The 15,168-nt window shown below is 37.7% G+C and overlaps 1 protein-coding gene across 1 annotated transcript in view; it reads left to right on the top strand.

Annotated features, from left to right (window-relative positions):
- The window catches only part of ADGRG7 (adhesion G protein-coupled receptor G7), a 62,797-nt gene that overhangs the window by 18,107 nt on the left and 29,522 nt on the right, over positions 1-15,168 (top strand). Inside the window, exons 4-8 of the mRNA XM_057696415.1 lie at positions 2,780-2,892; positions 4,831-4,980; positions 6,252-6,355; positions 13,005-13,144; positions 13,259-13,366. Of these exons, the coding sequence (XP_057552398.1) occupies positions 2,780-2,892; positions 4,831-4,980; positions 6,252-6,355; positions 13,005-13,144; positions 13,259-13,366 (615 nt within the window). The remainder of the gene's footprint in view (positions 1-2,779; positions 2,893-4,830; positions 4,981-6,251; positions 6,356-13,004; positions 13,145-13,258; positions 13,367-15,168) is intronic.

Below are 15,168 nucleotides of genomic sequence, written 5' to 3'. Positions count from 1 at the left end.
TTATCAGGTTAAGATCTGCTCTTTGAGTTACATAATTTATCTCAGTTTTAAAGATTAGCTAGACTGCAGATTTACACCATATCTACTTTGAGACTTTATCTTTCTAGGTAGAAATGCAGTTAAGTCTGTCCACAGTTAGGAGTCCTTCATCTCTTTGATCATTTTAGTTTTCCATCTTGGAACATTTTCTGGCTTCATCATACCTTTCCTGAAGCGTGACAACCTTGCTTGCACAGAGGCTTTCCAAGAATAAAGGAGCAAATGATATTTCCTGTTTCTAATATGCTCCCTGAAAATATCCAGGATTTTGATGACATATACGATTTTAATGCCAGATTAGGTGATATCTTCTAAGAGTAGCCCTTTACATTTGTAGACCGCTTTCCTGACGGCTTAGAGCCCATTATGCTGTATGATTTTCCCTAAATGTTTTAACAGTCCTTGGTTTGCATTGATGTTCATCTGACCAGTCCTCCTGCCTCTCACACCTTCCTGCAGATTATCATCCACTTCCTGCAGAAGTGGATATCTCAATGACTAATTCTAGATTGTTTAGGCAAGTGTTTGATAGAATTTCTGCCAATAAAGAACCTGGAAAATTTTTTTTCACATTTTTAGATATTTCTATGTGTGTCAAGAGCTCTTTATAACACGAAATAAATTAATGCACGGTTCCCTCCTATGTCCTTCTTTGTCTCATTTATTCCAAGGAATTATTTAGGCTGGCATTCCATTTGCCGAATCTAAATTGCCTCTGCCTACATACATCATCCTTACTCAGGTGTTCATGATTCTACTCTTTACGTAGTTCCTTCAAGATTCTTGATTAAAAGCTCAGAGGTAAAAGAAGGGCTTCAACTGTATTGGTACTTATTGCCTATGGTATGTCCATAGATACCTACTATCATAATTTTGTATGTTTTTTTGTGTCTTAAATATTTCATTATAATTTACAAGACAGATATGGGGACAAAAAATAACTGTGCTATTGAATAAGGGAGAATAAAAATGTCAGTAATATACCCATCAAGGGACATCACGCTTGCTTGAAATACATTACTTTTTTTGGGACAAGAGAACCACCGTCTTTCATTTGGTTATGTATTTTTCTTTTCTGAGTAACTATTGTGGAAATGTTTATTATACTTATCTTTGAACTTCAGATGAGCCCACAAAATAACCTTAAGATACAGATTCCAACTATTGGCAAATTTGCTCTAGTATTAATAATTACTTCTAGTTATTTGGTTTTATGTAGCAAATGATCAAAATACTTTTCAGTAATTTTGAGTAGTAGGTTCATACTTTTGTAGGTAATATAGAGGGAAAGATGCATTTGAACTATGGCTACTTAAAAAATAACATCCTATATATATATATGTTTAAATTTTTCATTATGCCATAGAGTAGAGGTGGAGTGATCATATAAGAGTGACCTTCATGTTATTCTTTAAGTGTTGTAGAAGCAATCTTCAGTTTTAGTGTTTCTAGTTGTTGTCCCCTTAAGTAGCTACCCAAAGCTGGTCCTGAGGAGAGTTTACCTACTGATCAGCCGTCTCTTTAATGACAGCTGGAGGTGACTTTATCTATTAACAGCCTCTTAGGTACTAGCCATAGGAGGACACTGAGATGCTAGGAGGACACTGAGATGCGGAGGCTCAGGTGATAATCCTAGGAAGTAAACCCAGTGATTCAACAAGCATTTATTGGGAGCCCACAACATATAGACTAGATGCTGCAATACAACAGAACTCTTTGCCTTTCAGGTGTTACCCAGATTTGGATAAAGAAGGAAAGATCAACATATAATTCGATATCTAGTACAGATTTTTCATGTTGTTTCTAGTCTCTCAGCCTAGTATTCTCCATCACATTCAATTCAAAGCCCTAATGTCCCTAATTATTGGAAGGCAAACTTTCCTTGCAGACTTCAAAGGAAGAGAATAGTTGACCCGTCTTTTGAATTCCAGATTTAAAAATCAAGACAAGTGGTGTCTGCCCGCAATATTCTTGTAGTGACTGTCTGACTCACTTTTCCATTGCTGGATATCAAACCACCCCAAACTTACTGGTTTAAAACAATGAAGATTTCAATTCTTCATAGTCTTGTGGGTTGACTGTGGCAGCTGGATTGTGCTGGAAGGTCCAAGGTGACCTCACTCACATGAGGCACTGGTGCTGGCTATTGGCTGGAGGTCTTCAGTTCTCCACATGGCCTTTCATCCTCCAGTAGATTAGAGCTGCTTCCTTATATGATGGTTTCAAGACAGTGTTCCAAGAGGGTGAAGGCCAAAAGTTCAAGTCCTCTTAAGGATCTAGGTTTTGAAACTCACATAGTGTCATTTCTACCACATTTTGTTGGTCAAAGCAAGTTACAAGGCCAGCCTAGATTCAGGAAATGCAGGAACAGACTTCACTTCTTAACGGAAAGAGCAGTAAAATCATCTTGCGAAGGTGTTATGTGTGCTGGAGCAGGTGGTTGCTCCCATCTTTGCAAACATTGTCTTCATTTCTTTTTTTTTTTTAAATTGAGGTATATTTGATTTATGATATTGCATTAGTTTCAGGTGTACAGCAAAGTGATTCATATATATATATATACATATATATACATTCTTTTTTCCAATTCTTTTCCGTTATTCTTTATTACAAGATATTGAATATAGTTCCCTGTGCTATACAGTAAACTTTATTGTCTGTCTGTTTTATATATAGTAGTGTGTATCTATTAATCCCATACTCATAATTTATCCCTCCCCCCGCCTTCTTTTCATTAAAGCGGGCAATCCAATAGCAACTCGGCTGTGTAGTACTAATGTGTATGGAGAGATAGAATTACAAAATGTGACAATGGGAAGTTGTAACGAAAATCTGGAAACCCTGGAAAAGCAGGTATGCCATATGAGATGGGCAATGGGGAAAAGTTCAGACTCTGTGCAGATTCTCTGTTCTTCAGATACTTGATGCCAAGTCAATGCTTTAAAAACTCTCAAATTAAAAATAACAAAGGCTAGTAACTAAAGCCATTCTTACTTTTTGAAGTTGATATCCATTTGTGAAAAGGCACAGTTGGACATGCTAGTTTGGCAAAGTTCAGCAAATGATAATCTACAGCATGTTTTAAATGGCCTCATATTTTTGACCACTGAAGTTTTGACTGAAAACAGATCCTTGGCATTTGAGGCCAAAAGGAAGGTATTTTGGGGGTCTGCTGGAAAAGAATAAAGAGAAACAAACTATGACCAAAGAGCTTTTGAAACAGGAAATTTCAGAACCTGATGCTAATCTCAGGGCAGTATCCATGAGCAGGTGAAGTGGGAAATATAACTGACGAAATATTTTTTCAGGCCAATTAAATTATTTTAATTAAGAATATACTCAAATGCAAACACATGGAATTGTTACTATCTGGGCCCAAGCAAGGCGAGGAAGAAGAAATTTATCTGTCCTTTTGGGCATCAGGCATGTTACAGCTATTATCTCACTTAGTCCTTATATAACCTCTGTGAGTTAGATCTTTATTCTCACAGATAATTCTAGCTAATCACACTTACTAGTTATTGAGCACTTACTGCATGCTAAATACTGTGCTGAACATTTTACATAATTTTTATTTTAAAAACAACTATATAGCTAGGCATTGATGTACTCATTCTACAGATGAGGAAACTGTCTCTGAGAGTGTAGTAGTTTGGCCCAGTGAACCACAGCCAAAAAGTGATGGAGCTGGTCTTGATTTTAAAGTCCACACTCTACCTTACTGGCTCCCTAATCACAGTTGCACAAGGGTGGGGATGGGGATGAGGGTGGAGTGTGCAAGTGGCTGCCAACTACATAGGTTGTGCCAGCTACACAGACTGGGGGAAAGGTTTCACATTCTGGAGTCTGACAAGCCAGTTTTTGACTCTCGGCTCTGTCGTTTGTAAGCTGTATGAACTTTCAGTGAGCTCCATAACCTCTCCAAGCCTTTAAATAGGGGTGAGGGTGCTTAACTTGCAATGTTGTTTTGTGTTATTAAATGTGATAACATCTATAAATCATCTAGCAAAATGCCTAACACATAGCAGAGACCTGGCTATTGAATGAGAGCATTGATTCTATCTACCAATTGGACATTATTTCTGACTCTTCCCCCAGGGTGAATAGCCTTATGACCTTGGTTTGATTTTTGAAGTGATGCTGCCATCTAGTGAAAACTACGCCATACAGACACACATCCACATTGACAACAGGGCTTCACTAAAGACAATATGATTAACATGTTTTAGCCTCACAACCCAGAGCCCTGAGGCTCATTGGTACCTGGAAAGTTTGCCTAAGTCAGTGCTTCCCAAACTCTCTGTACTGAAAAGCCAGCTTAAAAAATTTCTAACCCATTGCAGACCATCATTTTGTAACATACTATAAAAATGAATTACTAGGAAAATGAAATGAAAAAAGGTCTATACAATACAAATCCACTTTTAGAAATTATTAGATTCAACAGCATAGAACTGTCATATCAGTTTCTGACCACTTTCAGTTTCTGTTCTTATCTCGCTGTGGACCCTGTAACAATCAGTGAATCGACATTGGTCCATGGTTCACACCTTGAGGAGCGCTGATCTAGCGAAGTCAGCCTGTCATAGTTAACTAGTCCTGGCAAGTAGTAAGGGCTGGGAAAGCCACTGGCCTGCAAGGAAAGAAGCAAACATGGAAAATGGAGTGGATGTGATGTTCAGGAGGTTGAGATCAGCTCAGGTCCAGCTTATTCACCTGCAGTTGCTTGCAGAGTGTTTAGACATAGTTGTATTAAGTTAGGGTTTTTTTTTTTTTTTTTTTTTTCCACAGATAGACAACATCTCAACGCAGTCTCAGAATATTTCTGAAGAAACCCGGATTTTAACATCTGATGCCAATAAATTAACCCCTCAGAACATCACTTCTGCTACGAGAGTGGTTGGACAGATTTTTAACTCAACGAGAAATGCTTTACCTGAGGTAAAACGCACACAGTTTTTTAAAAGGGGAGGGGAAGAAAGAAAGACAGACATTCCAAACTCTACTCCTTATTCCATGGTATGGACTTGGGCATGGTTTAGGTTGCTCAAAACCATTTTGCAGAGCCCTTTTTCTGAGAGATGCTCAAAGAAATAGAAAAGGGCTCCTTGTCCAAATACTCTCTTTGGGAATAGGCACAATGATCATTATCACGTTAAATTTTCTGGAAAGTCCTGGAATGAACAAGTCTATTTCACTTTATCAATATGTTTATCAATTATATTTGACCTCTCACTAGTATTCAATTTCAAGTAGCTAGAGTTGCAAGAAACTCACTTTGGATCGTGCTATTTTAAACTCTGAGCCCTTTCTGCTGAGTATATTTGCATTTTGGTTTTGGCTTTCCAAAAGCATTAAGCCTTGTTTACATTTCTGATGTCATAACCTGGTAAACTCTGGCACCTGAAAATAAGAACTGCAGGCAACATTTACCAATTGGCACAGCTTGGGTACTGGTCCAGCAGAACTTATAAACCACCAATATGGAATGACCCAATCTACTAACGGGGTATCAGCATGGCCTGAAAGTATCTGTTTTCTTCTATTCCCTTCAAATGTCTTATTTCAAAAAAAAAAATGGTTTTTGTTACCCTAGGTCCTTTTAGAAAGAAAGTGGGATTCAAATCACAAGTTAATAAAATTGAAAAAAAAATAATGACCACCAAATATAGAATTTATGGAAGAATTAGCCGATAAAGATAGAAGGGTATCACTATCCCAAAAGAAGGCAGTTAAACTGTAATCAAATGCAGAGAGATTGTTTCTGATGTACTCCTGAGTTTTTAATTGTAAGAAAACTGGAAATAATTTTATTAAGTCTAATAGTTATACTCAGTATAACTAATACATTATACTGAGTATTATGGGCTGTAATGTTTTATAGAGCCCTGCACTCTTCTTATTTTGTTTCTGCTTCTTTATCTAAGCATCTGCTTTTGTGTTTTGCAGGGTGAGGGTGGAGGTTCTGTGAAAGACCTGGCTGTGAGGTCAGATTCAGAGACCTAAAGCTCCTAACTGACTCAATTTATATTTTCACTGTGCCTTATTTTTATACTCTCTGCCATCTTATGTAGATTAAAAACAAGCCTTTGATTTTGAAAAGCACCTCTAGGCTGCCATACCAATGGTGCCCCTTGATACCATAATAATTCATGATAACCATGATGATGGTGATGCGTCTTCTCTGATGATCTGTGCCTTCTTCCTGGCAGGCGAAAATAGTTGCCGTAACAACGGTGAGTCAACTTCTAGATGCCAGTGAAGATGTTTTTCAAAGAGCTGCTGCTACTGCTGATACAGATGTTACCTTCTCAACGTAAGCACAATTCCAGTTTGGAAGGAAAACCTAACGAAGTGCTGCTGACTTTTCTAGGTTAAAGCATTAACAGAGGTGTCTTTATTTCTTCCGTGGATGCACTGAATGGCTGATTCCTGTGGCATGCAGACTAAAGCCTTAGCTTTCCACGTGATCTTCAGTTACTAGATGGAGTGGTGAAAGTTAACTACTGGCTCCAGGGGTGGCCGTGGCCTGGGAGATAGAGTAACTGGGATGATTTAGATTAAGACTTGTTTTCCCAGCCTTCATTTGGCATGGCCCAGGGACCACTGCATGCATAGTTCTTCCAACTCCTTGCTCAGTGCACTGAGCTGCAAATAACAGCATAACTCTGCAAGACACATTTCTAGTTCCCGTGCTCCCCCCACCCTAGCTCAGCTCTCCCCAAGAGTAGTGGGGATACTCTTTGGGTAGTGTATTTTGATGAAGCTTTCTTTAGCTTTCCCAAGGCTACACTGAAAAAAAAAAGGATCGAACTCTATCTGCTTTCTCTCTTTTCAATTCCTTTGTTATGGGTTAGTTTTGGTTGTATATTTATACTGAAACTCATGTACTTTATTCATAGAGGTCTCACTAGGATTCATTGTGTTTTTTATCTTATATACAGTTTTCTTAACTTTAAAAATTTAGTTTAATATATGTGCTCATTATAGAAAAATAAGAAACTATGTAGAGGAGCAAAAATTTAAAAATTTAAAAAAATTTTTTTAATTTTTTATTATTTTATTTTATTTTTTATTTTATTTTTTTTATTTTTTATTATTTTATTTTTTATTATTTTATTTTATTTTTTATTAACCTGTTGGTATATATTCTTCCAGATTTTTTTGTTCGTGTGTGTGTGTGTATCATATTACATACGCTTTTAATTTATAACTTGTTTTTGTCACTTTATAATACTTTGTAAACATCTTTTTAATATAAGTACCTATGGATCTACATCATAAATTTTAGATTACTGCATAATGTAAGTGAACTATTATTTAAGCAATTCTCTGCCGCTGGACATTTAGATAGCTTCAAGTCTTTTGGTATTTCATTCTTATACATAATCTTTGTTTGCAAGACCTGTTATTTCCTTAGGAGAAATTCCTAGAAGTAATTCTCAGTTCTCTATTATAACCAGTACTTATTTAGTGTTGAGTCCTCAAGATAGGAAAAAGCACAAAGGCATGAAACAGGACACTCACAAGATTATAATTCTGAGAGATGACAGTAGAGGTGTTGTAAACAATTGAACTGGTGTATTTTATGACTTCAAATTCACTAGGAGTCTGGGTCCTTCTCACTGGGAGTGTGGACACTCCCATTTTTCTTGAAGTTGGAGAAGGAAACAGCCATGAGGTCCAGAGTCTGTGTTCAGTGAACTCCCTTCAGAGCTGGAGGCTCTGTGTTTGCAGTCTTGCTGGAGGCAAAGGAGAGGAGTGGATGTTTTTGGTAAGAAGGCTGAGGAAAGAGCCATTGTGGGATTTGGCTGAGAAAGTCACAGATCGTGAGACAGATGAAAACACTGTCCCATTGAGAAGCAGTTATGAATTTTACTAGCTTAAGGCATGGAGAAAAAAAAATTGTGTTATTTATGTGTAAAGCCCAAATGGCATCAAAGTGGTGTTTAGAGAATAAATAAAAAATTTCATTATAGGACACGTTGAAAAATAAAATGGTATAACCACACTCAATCCCGCCTTCCTCCCACTCTGAATCTCTAGTCTACTTATTTTTCTAACGATGGGCTATCAGTTTACCCTCTCTGGAAGGAAATTAACTGTTACTTGGGGCAACTCTTCCTTTCCAAACTCCATCTGCTGAACTGAAACCAAGGTTCAAGGTCTTGTAAAAGGCACCAGCCTTAGAGGTGCATCTCACTCTGAAGTTTCCCTTCTTTCATCTACAGTTTACTCTTTGTGTCTCTAAGCTATTGAACTCCCCTTCTACACGTATGGGGAGAAGTGGACAGGATGAGAGTAAAACAGAGGAGAGTGACAGGGAGGGAAGACTCACTCTGGTTTTAGTCATCTCACGTTGGCATAGCAGAGTTCTCCAGCATCCTTTCATGCATTCTCTTGTTCTAAGCTGGGAGGAGGCAGAATGTTGAAGCTGGCCCAGCCAGGGATAAAGGCATCCTACTACAATCAATGAATCTAAGACCTCATTTCTCCATTTTGAACACTTGCTGTAGAGACTGATTCATAACCTTGAAACTTTGCTGTTACATTCAAACTCCTGATTGTCCTTGTTTACCTAACTTTGGGAATGTAAAACTGCTAATACGGACCACCTTGTATATTTACATTGCACATTTCCATTTGCATTTCTGTTCTAGCCAGCTTTCTTTGCTTACAAGACACCCGCTTAAACTATCTTAACCAAAAGAGATTTACTGTAAAGAGGTATATGGAATCTCATGGGAACCTAGGAACAGGATATTAATACAGCGGGGCCCGATAGACCCTGGACCAGGGGGATGGCAGGGATTCCAAGGCAGCTTTGAAGCTCTCAATGAAGCAGTTTTTTGGTGTTCCCTGTGGGATAACGTAATGGTTGTGGCCATTGGAGTCAGACAGTTCTGGATTCAAACCTTAGCATTTTATTTAGTAGCTACGTGATGAAGGCCAAATTACTTCATATCTCTCCAGAGAGCCTCAGATTCTTCAGTGTAATGTGGGAGTGATTTTGGGACTCACTTCAGCAGGATTCTTGTGAGGCTCAGATGAGATAATGTACATAAATCACTAACATAATACCTGACTTATCCACATTAAGTCTTGAAAAGAGAGGTTAGCAGCTGTCTTCATCGTTAACGTGACTCAATAAACATATGTGTCTCATCTTTATTTATAGTTTCTGCGCTCTCACAATTTAACCCTCTCATGATGTCGGGGAAATAAAATGAAAAACAAAATCTTCTTCCAGCCCAGAAATCCTCTCCACAAAGGTAGTAGAGAAAGAAAACATTTTAATTATTGCCTAGGCATTACACCAGAATGTGATGCACATCGCAGGCAAACACCCAAGAGACCGCAAAGAAGAAGGGAATCTGACCTCTTTATGTAGCCAAGCAGATACAACCCATCACATGTATGTTTTCAGGTAAATAATAACTAGTCCTCAATTAAGAGAACTTGACAGCACTATTTGTCACACACAGTTTACCCTGAGTTAACCTGGTAACGGAGGTGACTCTTTGTGTTTGCTAATCGACTTTATCCAGAGGAAAAACAAACCTCTCATATCTTTATGAAAGGAGGTAGTTTTGCAACGTGGAGCAAGGTGCCCCCCCCCACTGAAGTTAAGCTCCTACTCTCCCACAGTAACTGGGAGATGGGGTGCTGGCTCCCTCGATGGTTCCATTTCAAAGAGATGATTCTCAGGCCCTTGAGAAAGATATTCCTAGGTCATAAACCTGACAAAATGCCAATCTAATTTTCAAAAGGATTTATTTACATTTCAAAGAGAAGAGAAAGTAACTAGAAGTTTTCTAAAGTAAATGCTCAATGAAAAAGGAGGGGAGGGAAATTTCTTCCCTCATTTTCCACAGGAAGAACTAAGCCTCTCAGTTTTAATTAATTAACTCATATTTATTTTTTGGCTATGTTGTTTTAGTTGCGACACGTGGCATCTATGTTGTGGTGAGTGGGCTTTTCTCTAGTTGAGGCGTGTGGGCTCCAGAGCATGTGGGCTCTGTAGTTTGCAGCACGTGGGCTCTCTACTTGAGGTGCGTGGGCTCAGTAGTTGTGGCACGTGGGCTTAGTTGCCCTGTGGCATGTGGGATCTTAGTTCCCTGACCAGGGATTGAACCCACTGCCTTGCATTGGCAGGCGGATTCTTTACCACTGCACCAGCAGAGAGGTCCCAAGCCTCTCGTTTTTAATTCATATTTGTGCTGACAATGATAAATAGTCCTTCTTCAGTATCCATGGGGGATTGGTTCCAGGAGCACCCCCTCTCTCACCTCCCCTGCTCCCCACGGGTACCAAAATTCCCAGATGCTCAAGTCCCTTATATATCTTTTATTTATTTATTTTTATTGAAGTATAGTTGATTTACAATGTTGTGCCAATCTCTGCTGTACAGCAAAGTGACTCAGTTATATACACATATACATTCTTTTTGAATATTCTTTTCCATTATGGTTTATTACAGGATATTGAATATAGTTCCCTGTGCTATACATTAGGACCTTTTGTTTACCCATTTTAAATGTAATAGTTTGCACCCACCAACCCCAAACTCCCGGTCCATCCCTCTCCCTCCCCCTCCCCCTTGGCAACCACAAGTCTGTTCTCTTTGTCTGTGAGTCAGTTTCTGTTTTGTAGATAGCTTCATTTGTGCCATATTTGAGGTTCTATATATGAGTGATATCATATGGTATTTGTCTTTCTCTTTCTGACTTACTTCACTTCGTATGATAATCTCTAGTCGCATCCACCTTGCTGCAAATGGCATTATATCGTTCTTTTTTATGGCTGAGTAGTATTCCATTGTATATATTGTACCATATCTTCTTTATCCATTCATCTGTCAATGGACATTTAGGTTGTTTCCATGTTTTGGCTATTGTGAACAGTGCTGCTAGGAAATAGGGGTGCATGTATCTTTGTGAATTATAGTTTTGTCTGGGTATATTCCCAGGAGTGGGATTGCTGGATCATATGGTAATTCTATTTTTAGTTTTCTGAGGAACCTCCATACTGTTTTCCATAGTGGCTGCACCAACTTACATTCCCACCAACAATGTAGAAGGGTTCCCTTTTCTCCACACCCTCTCCAACACTTGTTATTTATAGACGTTTCAATGATGGCCATTCTATCAAGTCCCTTATATAAAATGACATAGTTGGCTCTCTGTATCTGTAGGGGTTTCCACATTGGTAGTAGATTCAACCAACTGCGGTTGGGTAGCAAACCCAGGATACGTAGGGCCAACTGTAATGACCTCTCTGGTCCCCTTTAAAGCCAAGCTTTCCTGATATAACTACTGCACTAAATGGAAGATTCCCGAGTGAAAGAATCTGATTGCTTCTTCTAGTCATGTGTGCCAAGTTAATGGCCAGCCTCCTGATTGGGATCTCTGAGACACTCACCCACCTATCAGTTACGACAAGATGAGGAAAGAAAAATATGGAAGGAAGAAAGGCCTTACAAGTGGCTGTGTCTAGAGCAACCCTTTAAAAGCAGCAAACCCCCCATGTATCTAGTGCATTTTCCCCTTTAGCCTTCAAATGCCTGAGGGAGCTCCCCTTAGTATCCCCAGTGTTTCACAGGTACTGACCTTTTAATGGGTGCTCAGCAGATACTGTTGGTTGAATGAATGTATGAATTATGTTCTTAGCAGACTGCAGTTTTGTTAGGTATTGCTCCTGTCAAAAGCAGCTCTGATGATACAAGTGAACTTATTTACAAAACAGAAACAGACTCACAAACATAGAGAACAGACTTGTGGTTGCCAAGGGGAAGGGAAGGATTGGGAGTTTGGGGTTAGCAGATACATATTAGTATATATAGGATGGATAAACAACAAGGTCCTCCTGTACAGCACAGGGAGCTATATCCAGTCTCCTGGGATAAACCATACTGGAAAAGAATATTTTTTTAAAAAAAGGGAAAAAAAGCAGCTCTGGAGTATTGATTGTTATTCGTTAAGTGGGAAATACATAGTGTGAATTGCTGAAAGTTATGGAAATTCGTGTTATGAAAGGAAAACTTTCAAAATAGAGATGTTGACTTGAATGTCCCTGTATGAATGATATCACATTCTCTTTATGAAGTTTTTCTTTATTTAAAAATGTATTTCTTTTTTAATCTTACTTGGGGAAGGGGAATGATATATTAGTGGCAGGAATAAAGATTTAGAATAAAGAACAATTACATTTTATTGAAATTCTTTCATTTCTGGGAAAACTAGATCGAACCAGTTATCTTAGATATAGACATTTTGTTTTGTCAAGTACAGAAAGAGGGCAAATATTTTTTATCGGAAACAGGAAAAGAAACAGTCTTATGACTTATGTTTGGAGAATACCAAATTAAGAGACTCCCCCCCACTCCCTCCCACCTTTCACCTAATCGATCTTTGAGCTTATCCAAAGTAGAAAAGAACATCGTGAAAAGCTGTGGTGTTTAGTTCATAACCAAGGCAACGAGCTCAGAGCCCTGCTCTTCCATAATTCCACGTGAACTGTCACCTCAGGGATGCTTTGGAACCCGAGGGGTTTGGGTGAGAGGAGAGAGCTGAATAAGTGGAAATTGAGTCTCAGCACTGGAGAAACAAGAATCAAATGCCTGACCAATAGGGTGCGGCAGCAGCATCCTTTTATGAGAAGAGCAGCATAACGAAGACTGTTTCTATTGGGAAATCTGTCATTCTTGAATTCCAGCGCCCTGGCATCTGTGTCCAAGGTACCCTTCAGTGGGGAGAGTCCACCAGAACTTTAAAAAAAAAAAAAAGGTATATGTAACAAAGTAAGACTCTGGTAAAGAAAATCGAATATTTTTAGGGAACTGTGCCAATATTGTTGTGATCGCATGAGTTCTGTGGTCATTGTTTCTAACTGGAATGTGGGACACACACAACTGATGTTATGACCAATCTCCACAATCTTATGTCGTTACGTTTTATCCTCTGCAGGCTTATTGAATACATTGAGACTTATTCCTTCTCTCTGGGCAACGAATCAGTGGTAGAACCTAATATTGCAATACGGTCTGTTAATTTCTCTTCAGAAGGCACTGTGGGGTCTGCAGGTGTTCTCTTCACTGTGCTGAAAGGTGAGTTGTTTGTTTCATGTTTTTGTAATAGCAGAGGGCATTCTGCTACCAATAAGGCTCTATTCATGAAAGTGTAGACTTTTATACAATTCTGCTTTTTTTTCCTTCTTATAGGAGCTAGCAATTCTCTGGTTGCTGATTCCATACATTTAAATGCAAATGTGGACAAACTGGATTTGAATAAACAGGCTGAACTTCAGATCTTGCTCAACACCACGAAAAGTAGGTCTCAAATTATTTTACATGAAAAAGTGCACTCAAATTCATGGAATTAATAACTTAAAATCCATTAAGTGAGAAATAATGTTTACTTAGTTTCACACTGAATAATTTGTGTTTGAGTATGTTTGAGCTCTGACAAATTATGGTAATTTCAGCTCTACTATTCTAGGCCATAGAGATGATCTCTTTTTAAATTTTTTCCTCTCTTTCTTTTCAAAAATCCTTTGGAAGGTAGCAGAATTGAAATGCTCTGGCCACGGACAGAAATCTGTTTTCCAACAAAAATCTAGCTAAAGTGGTTCAGTTTTACACTTAAAAACACATTTAAAAAATAGTCATAAGCTTTGCCCGTGTTTACTAGTGGAATGGCACTCACAAGCTTAAAGTCATCCTATAGGCCTGTCCTTGGGATATTTTATGTAATTGACACGGTCATCATCTAGCGGTACCAATTTTCAGTTATCTCCATTAGTATGGTACCCATCATGAGCTCCTTATTATCTTGCATGTGGCCCTTTAGAAATTCTTATGTCTAGCTTGAAATGTTTGTACTTTTCTTTTTTTTCTTAATTAATTTTTATTGGAATATAGTTGCTTTACAATGCTGTGTTAGTTTCTACTGTACAGCAAAACGAATCAGATATATGTATACATATATCCCCTCTTTTTTGGATTTCCTTCCCATTTAGGTCACCACAGTGCATTAAGTAGAGTTCCCTGTGCTATACAATGTGTTTTCATTAGTTGTCTATTTTATACATAGTATCACTACTGTATGTGTGTCAATCCCAATCTCTCAATTCCTCCCATCCCTACACTTTCCCCCTTGATATCCATACACTGTAATTTTCAAAGTCTAAAAAAAGATATTGGTTAATTCAACTACAATAAGCATACTGAACACACACACTTACTTTTATTCTCTCCCCAAATAAAAAAAAAATCCAGTGCCAGAAAGTACATGTTCTAGAAAGACTAAGTTCATAATTCTCATTGGTTAGATAATTCTAATTGACTAAGTCTTTATTGGTTATATCAGTTGCAAATATCTTCCTTCCAGTCTGTAGCTATCTTTTACTTGGTTTTTCATGTCTTTTGTCATACTCAAATTTTAACTTACAATGCAGTCCAATGTATCAATCTTTTTTTTTCTGTAATTGATACTTAAAAAAAATTCATTGCTCTACTAAAGTCATGGTAGTCTCCTGTATTTTCTTCTGAATATTTTTAGTGTTTGTGTTTACTTTTAGGTATTCAGTGCACCTAGAATTTATGTTTGTGTATTTAAAGGAAAATCTATGTCCTTTAATAAATTTATTAGATAATAAAAGAAATTGTTAAAAAAGAATCATTCAGCTAAAGAGGCATAAAAAATAAAATAAATGTAAAGAAATCTAGAAGGAAGGAATTAATAAATAAAAAGGGCAGAAATTAATAAAAATAGAAATGAACAAATGCTAGACTTGATCAACAAAATAAAGAACTGATTCCATGAAAGACTAATGAAAAATTCGCAAGCTTCTGACAAATTTGATCAAGAAAAGAGAGAGAGAATATAAACACCAAGGAGGATTATTACTACAAATATGGAGATTCTTTTAAAATTATAAGATAACAGTAAATATAATTTATTCTAGTGAATCTAATTATCTAGGTGAAAAGACGATTTTCTAATAAATAACCAGAATACTGTAGAAATGAGGATAGGGGTGAGTAGGGAATTTCATTTTTCAAATCTGTATGCTTGCATGGATTTGGATTTTACATCAAGCATGTCATTCTTTTATGAAAAATAAGATTAA

Source organism: Hippopotamus amphibius, chromosome 10 (assembly GCF_030028045.1).
Source record: "Hippopotamus amphibius kiboko isolate mHipAmp2 chromosome 10, mHipAmp2.hap2, whole genome shotgun sequence".
Lineage (NCBI taxonomy): Eukaryota > Metazoa > Chordata > Mammalia > Artiodactyla > Hippopotamidae > Hippopotamus > Hippopotamus amphibius.
The sequence above is the reverse complement of the archived record's forward strand: the minus strand, read 5'-3'. Positions and strand labels throughout refer to the sequence as shown.